Genomic DNA, 20,994 nt, shown 5'->3' with positions numbered 1-20,994 from the left:
TCTGGCCGAAATCTGACCAAAATCGGCTAGTGTATGGGGGCTTTTACATAAAATATTTCACAATTCCTTGCAGTGCAGCCACACAGCCCATCAGTCATTTCACTAGAATAAAGAAATACACATTAAAGACGGATAGCTCTATTTTAATTTTTTGATTCACTTTAATGCACTTTTTCACATTCATTTTAATATTTCACATTTCTTAATAGAATAAACAATAAAAGCTAAATTTTAATCAATTTTCTTGGGACTCCCAAAACAATATATGATATGTATGCTGAATAAGCTAGATCTTGTCAGTCCAGAGTTCCCCTTGTGGGAATTCTGTCTGTATAGTCACACCAGAATGACGGTAATATAACTAATAGGGAACCTGACAATTACTTCTAACACTGTGCGGATTAATTCTTCTTTGACTCTGCTCTCATAGCAGGCAGGGGCGTCACAGACCGCAGGAGGGCCGGAGGAGAATCCGCTGAGAGTGCGTCGTAGGCCACACCTGGCGCGTTTCATCATAGGACCTTGTCAGAGCGCGTGGCTACTACGTGCGCTCAGTGTAATTAAGTAGTGATGGACCTGTCAATCAAGACGGGCCGTACCCGAGGATCCCCATTATCAAACGGAGGAGGGATTATAGCAATATTGCTAATAGAAGGAAACTACACGGCACAAGCGCTTGTATCGTGCTGCTAAGGAACCTTGGTCCTCTGGCTATATTGCCGTAAGCAGCTTTGCACATATAAAACAATTTAAGACAAATATATAAAAAAACGACATACATAGTTAAACAAAGAAAGTACATATATCATACACCAAATGTATATAAAACAACAAATCTACTTACATATATACATATATATATATATATATATATATATATATGCACACATAACGTTAGCAATATTCTCACAACAGTGTGTTACTACTTAATTCCACTGAGCGCACGTAGTAGCCACGCCCTCTGACGAAGCCCTATGATGAAACGCGCCAGGTGTGGCCTACGACGCACTCTCAGCGGATTCTCCTCCGGTCTGTGAGGTCCCTGCCGGCCGCATAGCAGGCCAGCTCTGCGGCTCTCGTGTGGATTAGTCCGGCTGTCCGGCCAGGTGGTTCGTGAGCAGTTTTGCCCGTGGCTATATGCTAATATCATGTGGTACCCAGTCCGCAGTGCTGTTATATGTGGTACGAGCCCCTGTTTGTGCACCTTGGAGACATCTTCTCGTCTATTAAATGTCATTGTTGGTGACTGCACCATGAAGCGCATTGGATTCCAGAGGCTCCAAATTAGAGAAAAGCTGGATTTTGGTGTCTGTAACCCTGTGTTGGTATACAAGGGTTGGTCTAATACTAGAATTATTTGTGATTGACTTTGGCGCATGGTTTTATTTCTTTCTCTCTCTCTCTCTATACAGTATATCTATATCTATCTATATCGATCTATATATAGATATATACATATATAGGCATAGTTCTCTTTGAGCCTGCAGCCAGGTTTAGGAAAGAACAGGCGGTACTCCAATGGATTTTAAAATTCCAGTGGCTATTTCATGTCGTTATGTCGTCATGTCGTCATGTCATCAACGCTTCAAGACCGAAGTCTTTTCATCTGTCACAATGAGTTATCAGGTGCTGTACAGAATAGAGAAGTCAAAGCCATGAACTTTCTTAACTTAAGTAGCACAGGTGTGTAAGTGTGCAGCATTGGCCCTGGTGCCTGTGAGCCGGGACTCCGCCCATTGGGGGTTTGTATATCCTTATCAATTACTGGAGTCATGGACCATCCTGGATACACTTTTTGCTGAAGAGTCCCTGTATTATATGATAATACCAGCAGGGGGAGCATTCTATCCCCTGTTCCTGTATTATATGATAGCACCAGCAGGGGGAGCATTCTATCCTCTGTTCCGGTATTATATGATAATACCAGCAGGGGGAGCATTCTATCCTCTGTCCCTGTATTATATGATAGCACCAGCAGGGGGAGCATTCTATCCTCTGTTCCGGTATTATATGATAATACCAGCAGGGGGAGCATTCTATCCCCTGTTCCTGTATTATATGATAGCACCAGCAGGGGGAGCATTCTATCCCCTGTTCCTGTATTATATGATAGTACCAGCAGGGGGAGCATTCTATCCTCTGTCCCTGTATTATATGATAGCACCAGCAGGGGGAGCATTCTATCCTCTGTCCCTGTATTATATGATAGCACCAGCAGGGGGAGCATTCTATTCTCTGTCCCTGTATTATATGATAGCACCAGCAGGGGGAGCATTCTATGTTCTGTCCCTGTATTATATGATAGCACCAGCAGGGGGAGCATTCTATCCCCTGTTCCTGTATTATATGATAATACCAGTAGGGGGAGCATTCTATCCCCTGTCCCTGTATTATATGATAATACCAGCAGGGGGAGCATTCTATCCCCTTTCCCTGTATTATATGATAGCACCAGCAGGGGGAGCATTCTATCCCCTGTCCCTGTATTATATGATAGCACCAGCAGGGGGAGCATTCTATCCCCTGTTCCTGTATTATATGATAATACCAGCAGGGGGAGCATTCTATCATCTGTTCCTGTATTATATGATAGCACCAGCAGGGGGCGCATTCTATCCTCTGTTCCTGTATTATATGATAGCACCAGCAGGGGGCGCATTCTATCCTCTGTTCCTGTATTATATGATAGCACCAGCAGGGGGCGCATTCTATCCTCTGTTCCTGTATTATGTGATAGCACCAGCAGGGGGAGCATTCTATCCTCTGTCCCTGTATTATATGATAATACCAGCAGGGGGCGCATTCTATCCCCTGTCTCTGTATTATATGATAGCACCAGCAGGGGGAGCATTCTATCCTCTGTCCCTGTATTTTTAAATAATAAATTTTTATTAGGTCTTCAGAGAAAGGTACAAGGTACAAATGTATTTATAATAACATGAGCGATACCAAACATGTCAGAAATATAAAGTTTGCATCATAATAGGGTCACCTATTGTTCTGGTAGTACACTATCAAGGAGATATATCGCATTTAAATACTCGCCCTTAGAGACCTAGAATTTTCCAATTTTAATATAATCATAAATAAGTACTAACTTTAAGGTTGTCAAATATATATAATAGAGAGAAAAGGAGGGGGGGGGGGAGAGAAGAGGAGGGGGTAGGAGGACGGACACAAAAGGGGAGAATTGCAGCCACATAGTATAGGATAGTAATAGCTTAGTACCTAAGAGACGCTAGGGGTGGGTCTTTGCCAGGTGGGGAGGTGTATGGTAAGATCAGTGGAGTGAGGTTTATATGTCCTGCGACTCCCTATATTCCCCCCATCTCAGCCACCTGAGGTGGATTGAGGAGGCAACAGATGAATATTGAACGTTTGCCGTTTCGAAGAGGTAGTGGTTATGTACCTTGTTTACAATTTGGTTGGTTGAAGGTATGTCAGTGGATTTCCAGTTCTGTCCTATAGCTGCTTTTGTAGCTATTAGGATGTGTCTTAAAACATATAGGTCTCCCCCACCGAGATGTTCGTGATGGTGAAGTAGGGCTACTACTGGGTTTAGCTGGATACTGGATCTAATTACTACGCTAATAAGTTCAAAGATTTCTATCCACAGGGGACGGATCTTTGGACACTCCCAGAAGATGTGGAAGATAGAGCCAACTTCGCCACAGTTCCTCCAGCATAAATCTGGGACGTTCGGCCATATGGCATGGAGTCTCTTGGGGGTGAAATATGTCCTATGGCAGAGTTTGTAGAACATTTCGGAATGTAGCGAGCATTTGGACATTTTAAAACCCGAGTATAAGATAGAGTCCCACGTCTCCTCGCTCAGGGAAGTATTGAGGTCAAGTTCCCACTTTACTTGAGCAGGTAGTTTCCCTTGCTTAGCCCTAGAGACCAGGAAGTTGTACCACTTAGAGATGCCTCCTTTGTGTGAATGGGGAGATAGCTTAGAGGTGAGTATTTTAGATGTAGGGAGTCCCACTGCGGAGCTTGTGCTAGTGGCGGAGAGCCAGTGTCGGATCTGTAGATATTTATAAAATTCATTTTTATGTAGCCCGTATTTCTCCTGGAGCGAGGAGAATTGCAAGAGAGATCCCCCCTGTACCAAATGGCCCAGGGAGGATATGCCCGCAGAGGACCAAGACTCTAAATTTAGATCAGGGATTAGTTTAGCGATAGAATTGAGGGACAGCTCCGCGCTTGGCAAAATTACTTCCTTTGTCCCAGCGGTCACTTCATTCCATACCTCTAGGGTTGCCCTAACCGCCTGTCCCAGCTCCGGTCTATGCGGGATAGCCCGGACAGGGAGCCAGCAGAGGTCAACCAGTGGAATGATAGGGGAAAGGGATCGCTCCAGTACCACCCATGGCTTTGGGGAGCCTGGCTCAAACCAGTCTCTCGCCTGACTTAGCAGGCAAGCCAGGTTGTATTTGTCAATGTCAGGGTATCCCAGTCCCCCCAAGCACTTCGGTAAGACCGTTGTGCTCCTAGCTATTCTAGGCCTCGCCCCCTTCCAAATATATTTTGTGAATATCTTGTTAATTTTATGTATTAAAGACTTGGGAAGTCTTCTGGGAATTGCTCGGAGGAGATAGATTAATTTAGGGAGGAGAATCATTTTAGAGGCCGCCAATCTGCCCAACCATGAGATTTCATGGGTGAACCATTCTGTTATCAGTTTCTCAAAGGATTTGAGAAGCGGCAGGAAGTTGCATTCAAACAGATGTACGTCTCTGGTTACAGACACTCCCAAGTATTTAATTGATCGCGTTTGCCAGGCGTATCTATACATATCCTTCATACGGGCCTCCACCTCAATTGGAATATTGAGTGGGAGAGCCTCCGTCTTAGAAGTATTTAGCTTGTAGTATGAAACCGAGGAATACTCCTCCAGTACTTTGTGTAGAGCGGGGAGAGATCTCTCCGGGCTCTCCAGGCAAAGGAGTACGTCATCGGCAAACAAGCATATCTTATGGGTCATATCTCCTATTTTTGGGCCTTTTATTAGGCTATCTGCCCTAATCTTTTCAGCTAGCGGCTCCATAGCTAAGACAAATATGAGTGGGGACAGGGGGCAACCCTGTCTGGTGCCATTAGATATAGGGAAGCTAGACGAGAGGCAACCGTTGACGAACACCTTCGCGGAAGGGTAGGAATACAAGGCAAAAATGGAATCCAGGAACCTCCCCTTGATTCCGAAACGTAGTAGCACTTCTCTTAGATACCCCCAATGTAGTCTGTCGAACGCCTTTTCGGCGTCCAATGATAACAGGAGAAGCGGGGTATTTCTGTGGTCGCATACTCCCAGAATATCAAGGACTCTGCGGGTATTGTCCGGGGCCTGTCTTCCCGGCACAAACCCAACCTGATCTGCCGCGATCAAAGAGGGGAGTAAGGGTGCCAGTCTGTTCGCTATCAGTTTAGCATACAGTTTCAGGTCTGTATTTAATAGGGCTATAGGGCGGTAATTCTGAACCGAAGTGGGGGATTTTCCAGGCTTCGGGATAGTGACTATGCGTGCTTCAAGCAATTCTCTTGGGAAGTTTGTAGAGGAAGACGCTTCATTAAAGACTCTGGTTAGTGTTGGGCACAGCTCTGTTTTAAAACATTTATAAAAGTTGGATGGAAAACCATCCGGACCAGGGGCTTTGTCATTTGGCAGACCGTCAACTGCAGCTTCAACCTCAGCTAGCGTCCATGGGGCGCATAGAGACTGGCAGACCTCGGGGTCCAGCGCAGGCAGATTAATACTATCGAGAAATGCATCTATGTCAGCCTTCAAGGGTTGGATCGTGTGTTGGTCTTTATTAAGGTTATAGAGCGTGTTATAATATTCCGCGAAGGTGTTCGCGATCTGAAAGGGATCTGTCACTCTGGAGCCGCTGGAGTTGATCAATAGGTTAACCTTCGCCCTAGCCCTTCTTCCCCTTAGCTTCCTGGCTAAAAGACGGCCCGCTTTGTTCCCGAAGACATAGAAGCGTTGATTAAGTTTAGCTATGTTTTTTTGGATTTCCCGGAATGTAAGGGAGTTAACGCTATCTCTAGTTTGGGTCAGAGCCTTATATATGGATTTATCTGAGGGATTGGCTTTATGAGCCGCCTCTAGTCTGGAGAGTTCCTCCTCCGCTTCCTTAGCATTCCCTGCTTCAGCCCTCTTCAATCTAGCCGCCGCCTGGATTGCGGATCCCCTCACTACTGCCTTTAAAGCGCACCAATGGGTAAAGGCTCCTGTGTCTTCTGGTGTATTAGTAGATAGATAGGAGGAAAGAGACTCTTGAATGGCCTGCTTTGACTCCGGATGTGACAGGGCCCATCTCCCCAGTTTCCAAGGGCCAGGGGGGGCTCGGAACGATCCCAAATCCCACACCAGTCGCAGCGGGGCATGATCTGACCATGTAATAGGCAGTATCTCGGCTTTCAGAATGGAAGCCAGAGTCCACTTGTCAAGTAACGCTAGGTCAATTCTCGAGTACGACTGGTGGGGATGTGAGAAGAAGGTATAATCGCGCATACCAGGGTGTTTTGCTCGCCACGCATCATAGAGGTCGTATTCATTAATCGCCTGTCTAAAGCTGCGCGAGTGGTCTGGTAAATTAGGGACCCTCCGCTTAGAGGGATGGGATCTATCTAAGACTGAATCTAACACCATGTTAAAGTCCCCCAGAATTAGTATAGCCCCTTTAGCATGCTTCTGGACTGTTAGCAGAAGTTTCCTACAGTAACTGATTTGTTTAGTATTTGGGGCGTAGCATGAAACTAGGGTGGTCTCGACCCCTTCTAGTCTCCCAACCAAGATCAGGAACCTACCCTCCGGGTCGGCATACTGTTGAGACAGTGTGTAAGCGCAGTCTGCTGATATTAGAATCGCTACTCCTGCCTTCTTGGAGGGGCCATTTGCTGTAAAACATTGCGGGAATCTATTGTCACTGAATCTCGGGGGGGCAGACCCAATGAAATGTGTCTCCTGAATAGCTACAATGTGAGCCTTCATTTTATAGAAGGAGGCTAACGCTAATTTCCTCTTCTGCGGCGAGTTCAAACCTTTTACATTCATTGAAACAATATTAACCATTGTTAATGTTTAGTGAACCTGGCATAAGATCGCTAGAAAATGCTCTCAACTGAATGAAATTGTACATGATGTCATATATTATGGCTACTTGGCACACAAGCAGGGGGAGACAAGATACACTAGGGAGGAACACAGAAAGATACAGAGATAGAAAAAAAAAAGTGAAAGTAAGAAAGGCGACTCTCAGTAGAGTCGTAGTGGGGGACCTAACTGAGGGTTCCCCAACCATACTACAAGGGGGGTAGTGGACTGGCACCCCCGCTCATCTAAGAACATAACATACCAATATTAACTGATTACCTGTGCTTTTGCTTAGTATAAGTGTGACCGGTCAACTGGTTGGGAGCATATAGCTCCAACTAATTAAAGCAATAATAAGAATATTTATGGGCGGACCAGGCCTGGTCATGGGTCCTATGGGCAGTTTGCTTCCAAAAAAGAAAAAACAACATAAACAACAACTATAGTCCCAACGTGTGAACCGACTTATGCAGGGCCTGGAGTACATCAAAACAGAGGTCTTACTCCGCCAATGACCAGTCCCGCTGTACCTGACCAGCAGGCGATGTCGCAGGGGACGTCTCCGACAGCCTCCACTTTGATAGGAGTTTCTCACCCTCCTCTACTGTTGAGACAGAGATTGTAGATCCTTCACGTTGGATCAGGAGCCGCGTTGGGAAACCCCAACGATAGAGAATATTCGCCTTCCTCAAAGCTGTCGTGATAGGCTGGAGAGAGCGCCTTTTAGTGAGTGTTGCACGTGAAAGGTCACCGAAGAGTTGGAAGGAGCCCAGAGCCGATGCTGACTCTGACGAGGGCCTAGCCGCTTTCAACAATGCCTCCTTAACGTGAAAGAAGTGCACCCTCATTAAGACATCTCTCGGAACACCTTCAGGGGCGCTCCTTGCCTTGGGGAGTCTGTGTATCCGGTCGAGTAGGAGATCAGCTGATGGGGTTGAAGGCAGCAACTTTCTGAAGATGTCCAGAACAAAATCGTGAAGGCTGCTGTTAGAGACATTCTCTGGGATTCCGCGGATTTTGAGATTATTTCTGCGCGACCTGTCCTCCAGGTCCGCTAGTTTGTCTCGAAGAGCAGACACTTCCTCTTCTAAGGCCGCATGGGAATCAATCAAATTGTTATGGGAGTCAACCATTCCTCCCATTGTAGTTTCAAGGGTGTTTGTGCGGTCCCCTAGGTCATCTATGGAGCGTTGACAGGACTGGAGAGAGGTTCGAATTTCAGTAGTTACATCTTCCTTCATCTGGGTGAGAAGAAGCTTTAGGGTTCCTACTGTTAGCGCAGCATCGTCTGCGATCTGGGCGCGGCTCGGCAGCTCCGTCATATTGGTGGGAGGGGGAGGTAAGGCAGGTAGGGGCTGGGCAGGAGAGGTGGCCGAGGTAGAGGCTGATGGTTCCCCTGGCCTGGAATTAGAGCTTTTTGGGGACGGTTTGAAAAAGGGGACCTGGGAGACAGTCTTGGGGATTTTGCCCCGTTTGGGAGGCATCAGGAACGTCTCACTTAGCAGAGCAGAAGAGTCTCTAAATCAAGGAAGGTGTGAGGGCTTGGAGAGTGGCGTATCAGGTAGGCGAATCAATGGCGGCTGTCAGATGGGTAGGCACAGTTACTTTATGTAGATGAGCGTGGGGTGGAGCGAAAGGCCTCAATCACATGCTCCTTGTTCCATCGTCGATGCGTACCGGGCCTCTGGACCCCAGGAGGATGTTAGTTGTTTGCAGATGAGACCAGGTCTGAGTGTCGAGACCTATGAGGCCTCTAAGGCCCAGAGGGCTAACCCGCTGCTTGGTGTCAATAAGCGGGCCTTTCTCTGGGTGATGTAGGTGAGGTACTGGTGGGTAATACAAGCAGATGTTATCTCCCTTCTCAGTCTCAAAAATTAATTCTGGAGATGTAATTATTTATTTGGGCCACTAGAGGGGGCTCCAGGATCGTTTAACTTCACAGTGGCTGTGATTATGGATCCCCAGTGCTGGTTAAGGTCAAGCCTCAATCTCTCAATCCCAATTTGAGTGAGGTCAGTGGGGTGAGGGATTACAATGAGGGGTGTAGTGTTGTCCTCAGTCGCTTTAAGGAGGCTGTGTCCCCAGAATCAGGCCCCCAGTCTCCCAGTCCACCCCAAATGTCAGGCAGGGCTCAGGGCAGGGGAGAGCCAGGACCCAGCAGTATAAGGGGGACAGGGGGGCTTTGGAAGGGTAAGGGCAGCCTTTACCTTGTTTTCACATAGGCTACAGGGAGGGCGCAGCACACGGGGACCCCAGCCTCTGATCTCCTGCTTAAAGATGGCCGCCGCCTCTGCAGGGAGTGTGTCCGGCGCGCCGGCCGTCTCTCTGCTGTCCCCCGCTTCTCTCTGCGGCGCTGGGCTATCCAAGTGGAAGTCGGCCGGGTGCTGCGTCTCCTGTGCTCCTCTGTCCCTGTATTATATGATAGCACCAGCAGGGGGAGCATTCTATCCTCTGTCCCTGTATTATATGATAGCACCAGCAGGGGGAGCATTCTATCATCTGTTCCTGTATTATATGATAGTACCAGCAGGGGGAGCATTCTATCCCCTGTTCCTGTATTATATGATAGCACCAGCAGGGGGCGCATTCTATCCTCTGTTCCTGTATTATGTGATAGCACCAGCAGGGGGAGCATTCTATCCTCTGTCCCTGTATTATATGATAATACCAGCAGGGGGCGCATTCTATCCCCTGTCTCTGTATTATATGATAGCACCAGCAGGGGGAGCATTCTATCCTCTGTCCCTGTATTATATGATAGCACCAGCAGGGGGAGCATTCTATCCTCTGTCCCTGTATTATATGATAGCACCAGCAGGGGGAGCATTCTATCCTCTGTCCCTGTATTATATGATAGCACCAGCAGGAGGAGCATTCTATCCTCGGTCCCTGTATTATATGATAGCACCAGCAGAGGTAGCATTCTATCCTCTGTTCCTGTATTATGTGATAGCACCAGCAGGGGGAGCATTCTATCCTCTGTCCCTGTATTATATGATAATACCAGCAGGGGGCGCATTCTATCCCCTGTCCCTGTATTATATGATAGCACCAGCAGGGGGAGCATTCTATCCTCTGTCCCTGTATTATATGATAGCACCAGCAGGGGGAGCATTCTATCCTCTGTCCCTGTATTATATGATAGCACCAGCAGGGGGAGCATTCTATCCTCTGTTCCGGTATTATATGATAATACCAGCAGGGGGAGCATTCTATCCCCTGTTCCTGTATTATATGATAGCACCAGCAGGGGGAGCATTCTATCCCCTGTTCCTGTATTATATGATAGTACCAGCAGGGGGAGCATTCTATCCTCTGTCCCTGTATTATATGATAGCACCAGCAGGGGGAGCATTCTATCCTCTGTCCCTGTATTATATGATAGCACCAGCAGGGGGAGCATTCTATTCTCTGTCCCTGTATTATATGATAGCACCAGCAGGGGGAGCATTCTATGTTCTGTCCCTGTATTATATGATAGCACCAGCAGGGGGAGCATTCTATCCCCTGTTCCTGTATTATATGATAATACCAGTAGGGGGAGCATTCTATCCCCTGTCCCTGTATTATATGATAATACCAGCAGGGGGAGCATTCTATCCCCTGTCCCTGTATTATATGATAGCACCAGCAGGGGGAGCATTCTATCCCCTGTCCCTGTATTATATGATAGCACCAGCAGGGGGAGCATTCTATCCCCTGTTCCTGTATTATATGATAATACCAGCAGGGGGAGCATTCTATCATCTGTTCCTGTATTATATGATAGCACCAGCAGGGGGCGCATTCTATCCTCTGTTCCTGTATTATATGATAGCACCAGCAGGGGGCGCATTCTATCCTCTGTTCCTGTATTATATGATAGCACCAGCAGGGGGCGCATTCTATCCTCTGTTCCTGTATTATGTGATAGCACCAGCAGGGGGAGCATTCTATCCTCTGTCCCTGTATTATATGATAATACCAGCAGGGGGCGCATTCTATCCCCTGTCTCTGTATTATATGATAGCACCAGCAGGGGGAGCATTCTATCCTCTGTCCCTGTATTATATGATAGCACCAGCAGGGGGAGCATTCTATCCTCTGTCCCTGTATTATATGATAGCACCAGCAGGGGGAGCATTCTATCATCTGTTCCTGTATTATATGATAGTACCAGCAGGGGGAGCATTCTATCCCCTGTTCCTGTATTATATGATAGCACCAGCAGGGGGCGCATTCTATCCTCTGTTCCTGTATTATGTGATAGCACCAGCAGGGGGAGCATTCTATCCTCTGTCCCTGTATTATATGATAATACCAGCAGGGGGCGCATTCTATCCCCTGTCTCTGTATTATATGATAGCACCAGCAGGGGGAGCATTCTATCCTCTGTCCCTGTATTATATGATAGCACCAGCAGGGGGAGCATTCTATCCTCTGTCCCTGTATTATATGATAGCACCAGCAGGGGGAGCATTCTATCCTCTGTCCCTGTATTATATGATAGCACCAGCAGGAGGAGCATTCTATCCTCGGTCCCTGTATTATATGATAGCACCAGCAGAGGTAGCATTCTATCCTCTGTTCCTGTATTATGTGATAGCACCAGCAGGGGGAGCATTCTATCCTCTGTCCCTGTATTATATGATAATACCAGCAGGGGGCGCATTCTATCCCCTGTCCCTGTATTATATGATAGCACCAGCAGGGGGAGCATTCTATCCTCTGTCCCTGTATTATATGATAGCACCAGCAGGGGGAGCATTCTATCCTCTGTCCCTGTATTATATGATAGCACCAGCAGGGGGAGCATTCTATCATCTGTTCCTGTATTATATGATAGCACCAGCAGGGGGAGCATTCTATCCCCTGTTCCTGTATTATATGATAGCACCAGCAGGGGGAGCATTCTATCCTCTGTCCCTGTATTATATGATAACACCAGCAGGGGAGCATTCTATCCTCTGTTCCGGTATTATATGATAGCACCAGCAGGGGGAGCATTCAATCCTCTGTTCCTGTATTATATGATAGCACCAGCAGGGGGAGCATTCTATCCTCTGTCCATGTATTTTATGATAGCACCAGCAGGGGGAGCATTCTATCCCCTGTCCCTGTATTATATGATAGCACCAGCAGGGGGAGCATTCTATCCCCTGTTCCTATATTATATGATAGCACCAGCAGGGGGAGCATTCTATCCTCTGTCCCTGTATTATATGATAGCACCAGCAGGGGGAGCATTCTATCCTCTGTCCCTGTATTATATGATAGCACCAGCAGGGGGAGCATTCTATCTTCTGTCCCTGTATTATATGATAGCACAAGCAGGGGGAGCATTCTATCCTCTGTTCCATTATTATATGACAGTACCAGCAGGGGGAGCATTCTATCCTCTGTCCCTGTATTATATGATAGCACCAGCAGGGGGAGCATTCTATCCTCTGTCCCTGTATTATATGATAGCACCAGCAGGGGGAGCATTATATCCCCTGTCCCTGTATTATATGATAATACCAGCAGGGGGTGCATTCTATCCCCTGTCCCTGTATTATATGATAGCACCAGCAGGGGGAGCATTCTATCCTCTGTTCCTGTATTATATGATAGCACCAGCAGGGGGAGCATTCTATCCCCTGTTCCTGTATTATATGATAGCACCAGCAGGGGGAGCATTCTATCCCCTGTTCCTGTATTATATGATAGCACCAGCAGGGGGAGCATTCTACCCTCTGTTCCTGTATTATATGATATTACCAGCAGGGGGAGCATTCTATCATCTGTTCCTGTATCATATGATAGCACCAGCAGGGGGAGCATTCTATCTTCTATCCCTGTATTATATGATAGCACCAGCAGGGGGAGCATTCTATCCCCTGTCCCTGTATTATATGATAGCACCAGCAGGGGGAGCATTCTATCCTCTGTCCCTGTATTATATGATAGCACCAGCAGGGGAGCATTCTATCCTCTGTTCCGGTATTATATGATAGCACCAGCAGGGGGAGCATTCAATCCTCTGTTCCTGTATTATATGATAGCACCAGCAGGGGGAGCATTCTATCCTCTGTCCATGTATTTTATGATAGCACCAGCAGGGGGAGCATTCTATCCCCTGTCCCTGTATTATATGATAGCACCAGCAGGGGGAGCATTCTATCCCCTGTTCCTATATTATATGATAGCACCAGCAGGGGGAGCATTCTATCCTCTGTCCCCGTATTATATGATAGCACCAGCAGGGGGAGCATTCTATCCTCTGTCCCTGTATTATATGATAGCACCAGCAGGGGGAGCATTCTATCCCCTGTTCCTGTATTATATGATAGCACCAGCAGAGGGAGCATTCTATCTTCTGTCCCTGTATTATATGATAGCACCAGCAGGGGGAGCATTCTATCCTCTGTTCCATTATTATATGACAGTACCAGCAGGGGGAGCATTCTATCCTCTGTCCCTGTATTATATGATAGCACCAGCAGGGGGAGCATTCTATCCTCTGTTCCTGTATTATATGATAGCACCAGCAGGGGGAGCATGCTATCCCCTGTTCCTGTTTTATATGACATTACCAGCAGTGGGAGCATTCTATCCCCTGTCCCTGTATTATATGATAGCACCAGCAGGGGGCGCATTCTATCCTCTGTCCCTGTATTATATGGTAGCACCAGCAGGGGGAGCATTCTATCCTCTGTTCCTGTATTATATGACTGTATGTACCAGCAGGGGGAGCATTCTATCCCCTGTTCCTGTATTATATGATAGTACCAGCAGGGGGAGCATTATATCATCTGTTCCTGTATTATATGATAGCACCAGCAGGGGGAGCATTCTATCCTCTGTTCCTGTATTATGTGATAGCACCAACAGGGGGAGCATTCTATCCTCTGTTCCTGTATTATGTGATGGCACCAGCAGGGGGAGCATTCTATCCTCTGTCCCTGTATTATGTGATAGCACCAGCAGGGGGAGCATTCTATCCTCTGTTCCTGTATTATATGATAGAACCAGCAGGGGGAGCATTCTATCCTCTGTTCCTGTATTATCTGATAGCACCAGCAGGGGGAGCATTCTATTCTCTGTCCCTGTATTATATGATATTACCAGCAGTGGGAGCATTCTATCCCCTGTTCCTGTATTATATGATAGCACCAGCAGGGGGAGCATTCTATCCTCTGTCACTGTATTATATGATAGCACCAGCAGGGGGAGCATTATATCCTCTGTCCCTGTATTATATGATAGCACCAGCAGGGGGAGCATTCTATCCTCTGTCCCTGTATTATATGATAGCACCAGAAGGGGGCGCATTCTATCCCCTGTCCCTGTATTATATGATAGCACCAGTAGGGGGAGCATTCTATCCTCTGTCCCTGTATTATATGATAGCACCAGCAGGGGGAGCATTATATCCTCTGTGCCTGTATTATATGATAGCACCAGCAGGAGGAGCATTCTATCCTCTATCCCTGTATTATATGATAGCACCAGCAGAGGGCGCATTCTATCCCTGTATTATATGATAGCACCAGCAGGGGGAGCATTCTATCCCCTGTTCCTATATTATATGATAGTACCAGCAGGAGGAGCATTCTATCCTCTGTCCCTGTATTATATGATATTACCAGCAGGAGGAGCATTCTATCCCCTGTTCCTGTATTATTTGATAGCACCAGCAGGGGGAGCATTCTATCCTCTGTCCCTGTATTATATGATAGCACCAGCAGAGTGCGCATTCTATCCCTTGTTCCTGTATTATATGATAGCACCAGCAGGGGGAGCATTCTATCCTCTGTCCCTGTATTATATGATAGCACCAACAGAGGGCGCATTCTATCCTCTGTCCCTGTATTATATGATAGCACCAGCAGGGGGAGCATTTTATCCTCTGTCCCTGTATATATGATAGCACCAGCAGGGGGAGCATTCTATCCTCTGTCCCTGTATTATGTGATAGCACCAGCAGATTGCGCATTCTATCCTCTGTTCCTGTATTATATTATAGTACCAGCAGGGGGAGCATTCTATCCCCTGTCCCTGTATTATGTGATTCTACCAGCAGAGGTAGCATTCTATCCTCTGTCCCTGTATTATATGATAGCACCAGCAGGGGGAGCATTCTATCCCCTGTCCCTGTATTATGTGATTCTACCAGCAGGGGGAGCATTCTATCCTCTGTCCCTGTATTATATGATAGCACCAGCAGGGGGAGCATTCTATCCTCTGTCCCTGTATTATATGATAGCACCAGCAGGGGGAGCATTCTATCCCCTGTCCCTGTATTATATTATAGCACCAGCAGGGGGAGCATTCTATCCTCTCTCCCTGTATTATATGATAGCACCAACAGAGGGTGCATTCTATCCCCTGTTCCTGTATTATATGACAGCACCAGCAGGGGGAGCATTCTATCCCCTGCCCCTGTATTATATGATAGCACCAGCAGGGGGAGCATTCTATCCCCTGTCCCTGTATTATATGATAGCATCAGCAGGGGGAGCATTCTATCCTCTGTCCCTGTATTATATGATAACACCAGCAGGGGGATCATTATATCCCCTGTCCCTGTATTATATGATAATACCAGCAGGGGGCGCATTCTATCCCCTGTCCCTGTATTATATGATAGCACCAGCAGGGGAGCATTCTATCCCCTGTTCCTATATTATATGATAGCACCAGCAGGGGAAGCATTCTATCCCCTGTCCCTGTATTATATGATAGCACCAGCAGGGGGCGCATTATATCCCCTGTTCCTGTATTATATGATAGCACCAGCAGGGGGAGCATTCTATCCTCTGTTCCTGTATTATGTGATAGCACCAGCAGGGGGCGCATTCTATCCCCTGTCCCTGTATTATATGATAGCACCAGCAGGGGGAGCATTCTATCCTCTATTCCTGTATTATATGATAGCACCAGCAGGGGGAGCATTCTATCCTCTGTCCCTGTATTATATGATAGCACCAGCAGGGGGAGCATTCTATCCCCTGTTCCTGTATTATATGATAGCACCAGCAGGGGGAGCATTCTATCCTCTGTCCCTGTATTATATGATAGCACCAGCAGGGGAGCATTCTATCCCCTGTTCCTATATTATATGATAGCACCAGCAGGGCGAGCATTCTATCCCCTGTCCCTGTATTATATGATAGCACCAGCAGGGGGAGCATTCTATCCTCTGTCCCTGTATTATATGATAGCATCAGCAGGGGGAGCATTCTATCCCCTGTTCCTGTATTATATGATAGCACCAGCAGGGGGAGCATTCTATCCCCTGTTCCTGTATTATATGATAGCACCAGCAGGGGGAGCATTCTATCCTCTGTCCCTGTATTATATGATAGCACCAGCAGGGGAGCATTCTATCCCCTGTACCTATATTATATGATAGCACCAGCAGGGGGAGCATTCTATCCCCTGTCCCTGTATTATATGATAGCACCAGCAGGGGGCGCATTATATCCCCTGTTCCTGTATTATATGATAGCACCAGCAGGGGGAGCATTCTATCCTCTGTTCCTGTATTATGTGATAGCACCAGCAGGGGGCGCATTCTATCCCCTGTCCCTGTATTATATGATAGCACCAGCAGGGGGAGCATTCTATCCTCTATTCCTGTATTATATGATAGCACCAGCAGGGGGAGCATTCTATCCTCTGTCCCTGTATTATATGATAGCACCAGCAGGGGGAGCATTCTATCCTCTGTCCCTGTATTATATGATAATACCAGCAGGGGGAGCATCCTATCCCCTGTTCCTGTATTATATGATAGAACCAGCAGGGGGAGCATTCTATCCTCTGTCCCTGTATTATATGATAGCACCAGCAGGGGGAGCATTCTATCCCCTGTCCCTGTATTATATGATAGCACCAGCAGGGGGAGCATTCTATCCTCTGTCCCTGTATTATATGATAGCACCAGCAGGGGGGGCATTCTATCCCCTGTCCCTGTATTATATGATAGCACCAGCAGGGGGCGCATTCTATCCCCTGTTCCTATATTATATGATAGCACCAGCAGGGGGAGCATTCTATCCTTTGTCCCTGTATTATATGATAGCACCAGCAGGGGGAGCATTCTATCCTCTGTCCCTGTATTATATGATAGCACCAGCAGGGGGAGCATTCTATCCTCTGTCCCTGTATTATATGATAGCACCAGCAGGGGGAGCATTCTATCCTGTACCCATTTAAGTGCCCGCCTTCTATGTTGCTGAGTCCTGTTGCTGAGTCCTGGAGTATGGTGTGCTATATATATATATATATATATATATATATATATATATATATATATATATATATATATATATATATATATATATATATATATATATATATATATATATATATATATGTAGCAGATGCAGGCACTCCAAATGACCTCCGATATACAGGGTAAGTAACTGGTTAACTGCGGTGCCCGCCGATACGCAGTACTAAGACTGCTAAATATAGTGTCCAGGGGGATGGCGGCACTCACGTGTAAATAAGACTCCACACACGAGTAGGTAGTCACCAACGTTTCTGGGCAGTTTTGCCCCTTTATCACCTTGATAAAGGGGCAAAACTGCCCAGAAACGTTGGTGACTACCTACTCGTGTGTGGAGTCTTATTTACACGTGAGTGCCGCCATCCCCCTGGACACTATATATATATATATATATATATATATATATATATATATAGCGGTATGTGTGGGCGGTGGCACTCGACGGAGAAATAAGACAATGCAGCCAGGTGATCCCGACGTTTCGAGACCTCTAGGTCTCTTTATCAAGGTTCTTCATTTGCACCTTGATAAAGAGACCTAGAGGTCTCGAAACGTCGGGATCACCTGGCTGCATTGTCTTATTTCTCCGTCGAGTGCCACCGCCCACACATACCGCTGTATTGCTTGCAGTCCATCCAGGCTGCAATTTCGGGGGGCACCGCTTTATCATTTATTCCTTTGGAGGAAATACACAGGCGTCAATTGTGGGAGTGCCGGCTCAGACTTTGTATATATATATATATATATATATATATATATATATATATATATATCCCTATTACTGTTATTGTGGTACCAGCAGGGGGCAGTGTCTGACTCTCTTCTCTGTTATGGAACAGGTCCTCTACTTGCTGGGCGTGATGTTACTATCGATGGCTCTTCAGTTGGACCGCCATGGGCTTTGGAACCTGCTGGGGCCCAGTCTGTTCGCGGTGGGGATCATGGCTGTAGCTTGGGTAAGGTAACACATTACATACAACACAGTAACCTCACACCGCAGCACAGGTATGGCTGGGAGACAGTGGTCGGGTATCGGCAGTGTAAGGTGACGGGCGTCCTGTGCCACGCTGGGGGAACTGCCCAATCTTTATGGTGTAATGGGGCAGTATCATACCTCCCAACTTTTGAAGTTGGGAGGTCGGGACGTTCGCGCGGCTTCGGCCAGCGCCATCCCCTGCAAAGATGGGACCTGACCCATCTGTATATACAGTAGTTTTCTTGGTACTCTTTACCTAGAACGGCGCCCACGATTTTGATCGTGGGCATCGTTAGTAAAAAATCGCGGGCATCGCATGCACTAAAAAATCGGGTGCGATGCGACCGACGCGATGCCCGCGATTTCCCATAGGGAACAATGTTAAATGTCCCAATTGACCCGATTTTCCTGTTCAGTGTCTCAATTGACCCGATTTTTCCATAGGAAACAATGTTAAATGGCCCACAGAGGCCAAATAGCCACCCTGAAGTGTGAAACATACATACATACGTATACCATGAGTGTAACACATATACTTTAGGCACATACATACCTGTGTTACATACGTGTACTATGAGTGTAACACATATACATGTACTATGAGTGTAACACATATATGTTAGGCACATACATACCTGTGTTACATACGTGTATTACGAGTTTAACACATATACATATCTGTGTTACATACGTGTACTATGAGTGTAACACATATACGTTAGGCACATACATACCTGTGTTAAATACGTGTACTATGAGTGTAACATATATACGTTAGGCACATACATACATGTACTATGAGTGTGACACATACACGTTAGGCACATATATACCTGTGTTACATATGTGTACTATGAGTGTAACACATATACGTTAGGCACATACATACCTGTGTTACATACGTGTACCATCAGTGTAACACATATACGTTAGGCACATACATACGTGTACTATGAGTGTAACAGATATACGTTAGGCACATACATACCTGTGTTACATACGTGTTCTATGAGTGTAACACATACTGTATACCTTAGGCACATACATACCTGTGTTACATACGTGTACTATGAGTGTAACATATATACATACCTGTGTTACATACGTGTACTATGAGTGTAACACATATACGTTAGGCACATACATACCTGTGTTACATACGTGTACTATGAGTGTAACACATATCCGTTAGGCACATACATACATGTACTATGAGTGTGACACATACACGTTAGGCACATATATACCTGTGTTACATACGTGTACTATGAGTGTAACATATATACGTTAGGCACATACATACATGTACTATGAGTGTAACACAAACACGTTAGGCACATACATACCTGTGTTACATACGTGTACTATGAGTGTAACACATACACGTTAGGCACATACATACCTGTGTTACATACGTGTACTATGAGTGTAACACATATACGTTAGGCACATACATACCTGTGTTACATACGTGTTCTATGAGTGTAGCACATCTATTTCTGTTGTTGACAGACGTTCCGGACAATCCGCAGGCGCCATTGTTACCCCCCGACGTGGAAGCGGTGGCTCTTCTACCTCTGCCCCGGTACTCTGATCGCCAGCTCCGCCGTGGCACTCTACGCCTTTGTGGAAACGGAGGAAAACTACTTCTACATTCACAGCATCTGGCACATGCTGATCGCTGGCAGCGTGGGCTTCCTGCTCCCGCCACGTGCCAAGCCTGACGGGAGAGTGGCACCGCTGAGCAGGAGGAAAGGCTGCGGGTATCAGCTGTGTGTTAATGAGCAGGAGGAGCTGGGGCTGGTGGACCCGGGATCTGTCTCCATAAACAGCATCTGCACCAGCTGACACAGAAGCCACGGGAGGGCGTTTGTTAGTGTGTGGGACAGTCGTGGCCGTGTCACAATCTGCCCTCATCGCCAGTACCGGAGACCGGCTGGCGTGGTCAGTATTACCTCATTCAGGACTACCTGGTCCTCAGCGGGTCCACATGGGCCACAGAGAACACGTGGACAGGACAGGAACAGGCTCAGTAGGAGCTTTACAGGGAATCCGGACACTGGATAATGTGGCCTGGACATTGGTGCATGTATGATGTTGGGTGCCAGGAGGGCCACGGATGCCCACACTGTATAATGGGTCATGTGTCACCCCACGTAGTGATGGGACTGTCTGGCGTGTCACACAGCACTGCAGGACACTGTCACGGGAGCGCCACAGATTTACGTTTTACAATAAAACAAGTAAAGTGCGATAAGTAGTGATCACGTGTAACGCAGCCGCCCGGTGCCCAGTTATATGGGGAATAAAACATTGAGATCCTGCTCAGCCTCCACCTCTGCGAGCGCCAGTGTCCTTGTCAGCGTTCTCCCTCCGCTGGTTATATGTATATTAGCGATTACAGGTTCCTCTGGTAATTACGGTATGAGCCGCACACCGCACGCACCTGCAGTTTCCTCACATTACATCCAGCATCTCAGATGGTAATCCTGTCCTGTGCAGGTGTTCCCGCGCGGCCTCCGCCCCGCAGGTGTTCTGTGTGACCTCCGCCCCGCAGGTGTTCTGTGTGACCTCCGCCCTGCAGGTATTCCAGCACGACCTCCGCCCCGCAGCTATTCTGTGTGACCTCCGCCCCACAGTTGTTCTGTGTGACCTCTGCCC

At 47.0% G+C, this 20,994-nt stretch overlaps 1 protein-coding gene across 1 annotated transcript in view; it reads left to right on the top strand.

Annotated features, from left to right (window-relative positions):
- Nucleotides 1-20,657, top strand: part of LOC146024700 (transmembrane protein 8B-like) — a 52,200-nt gene extending 31,543 nt beyond the window's left edge. The window contains exons 10-11 of the mRNA XM_083155468.1: nucleotides 18,197-18,313; nucleotides 19,846-20,657. Coding sequence (XP_083011594.1) covers nucleotides 18,197-18,313; nucleotides 19,846-20,181 — 453 coding nt within the window. The 3' untranslated portion in view covers nucleotides 20,182-20,657. The remainder of the gene's footprint in view (nucleotides 1-18,196; nucleotides 18,314-19,845) is intronic.
- The last annotated feature ends 337 nt before the right edge of the window (nucleotides 20,658-20,994 follow it).

The sequence above is a fragment of the Crinia signifera genome, chromosome 1, assembly GCF_055691185.1.
Source record: "Crinia signifera chromosome 1, ASM5569118v1, whole genome shotgun sequence".
Classification (NCBI taxonomy): domain Eukaryota; kingdom Metazoa; phylum Chordata; class Amphibia; order Anura; family Myobatrachidae; genus Crinia; species Crinia signifera.
Note: the sequence above shows the minus strand (reverse complement) of the source record. Positions and strands in the feature narration are given on the sequence as shown.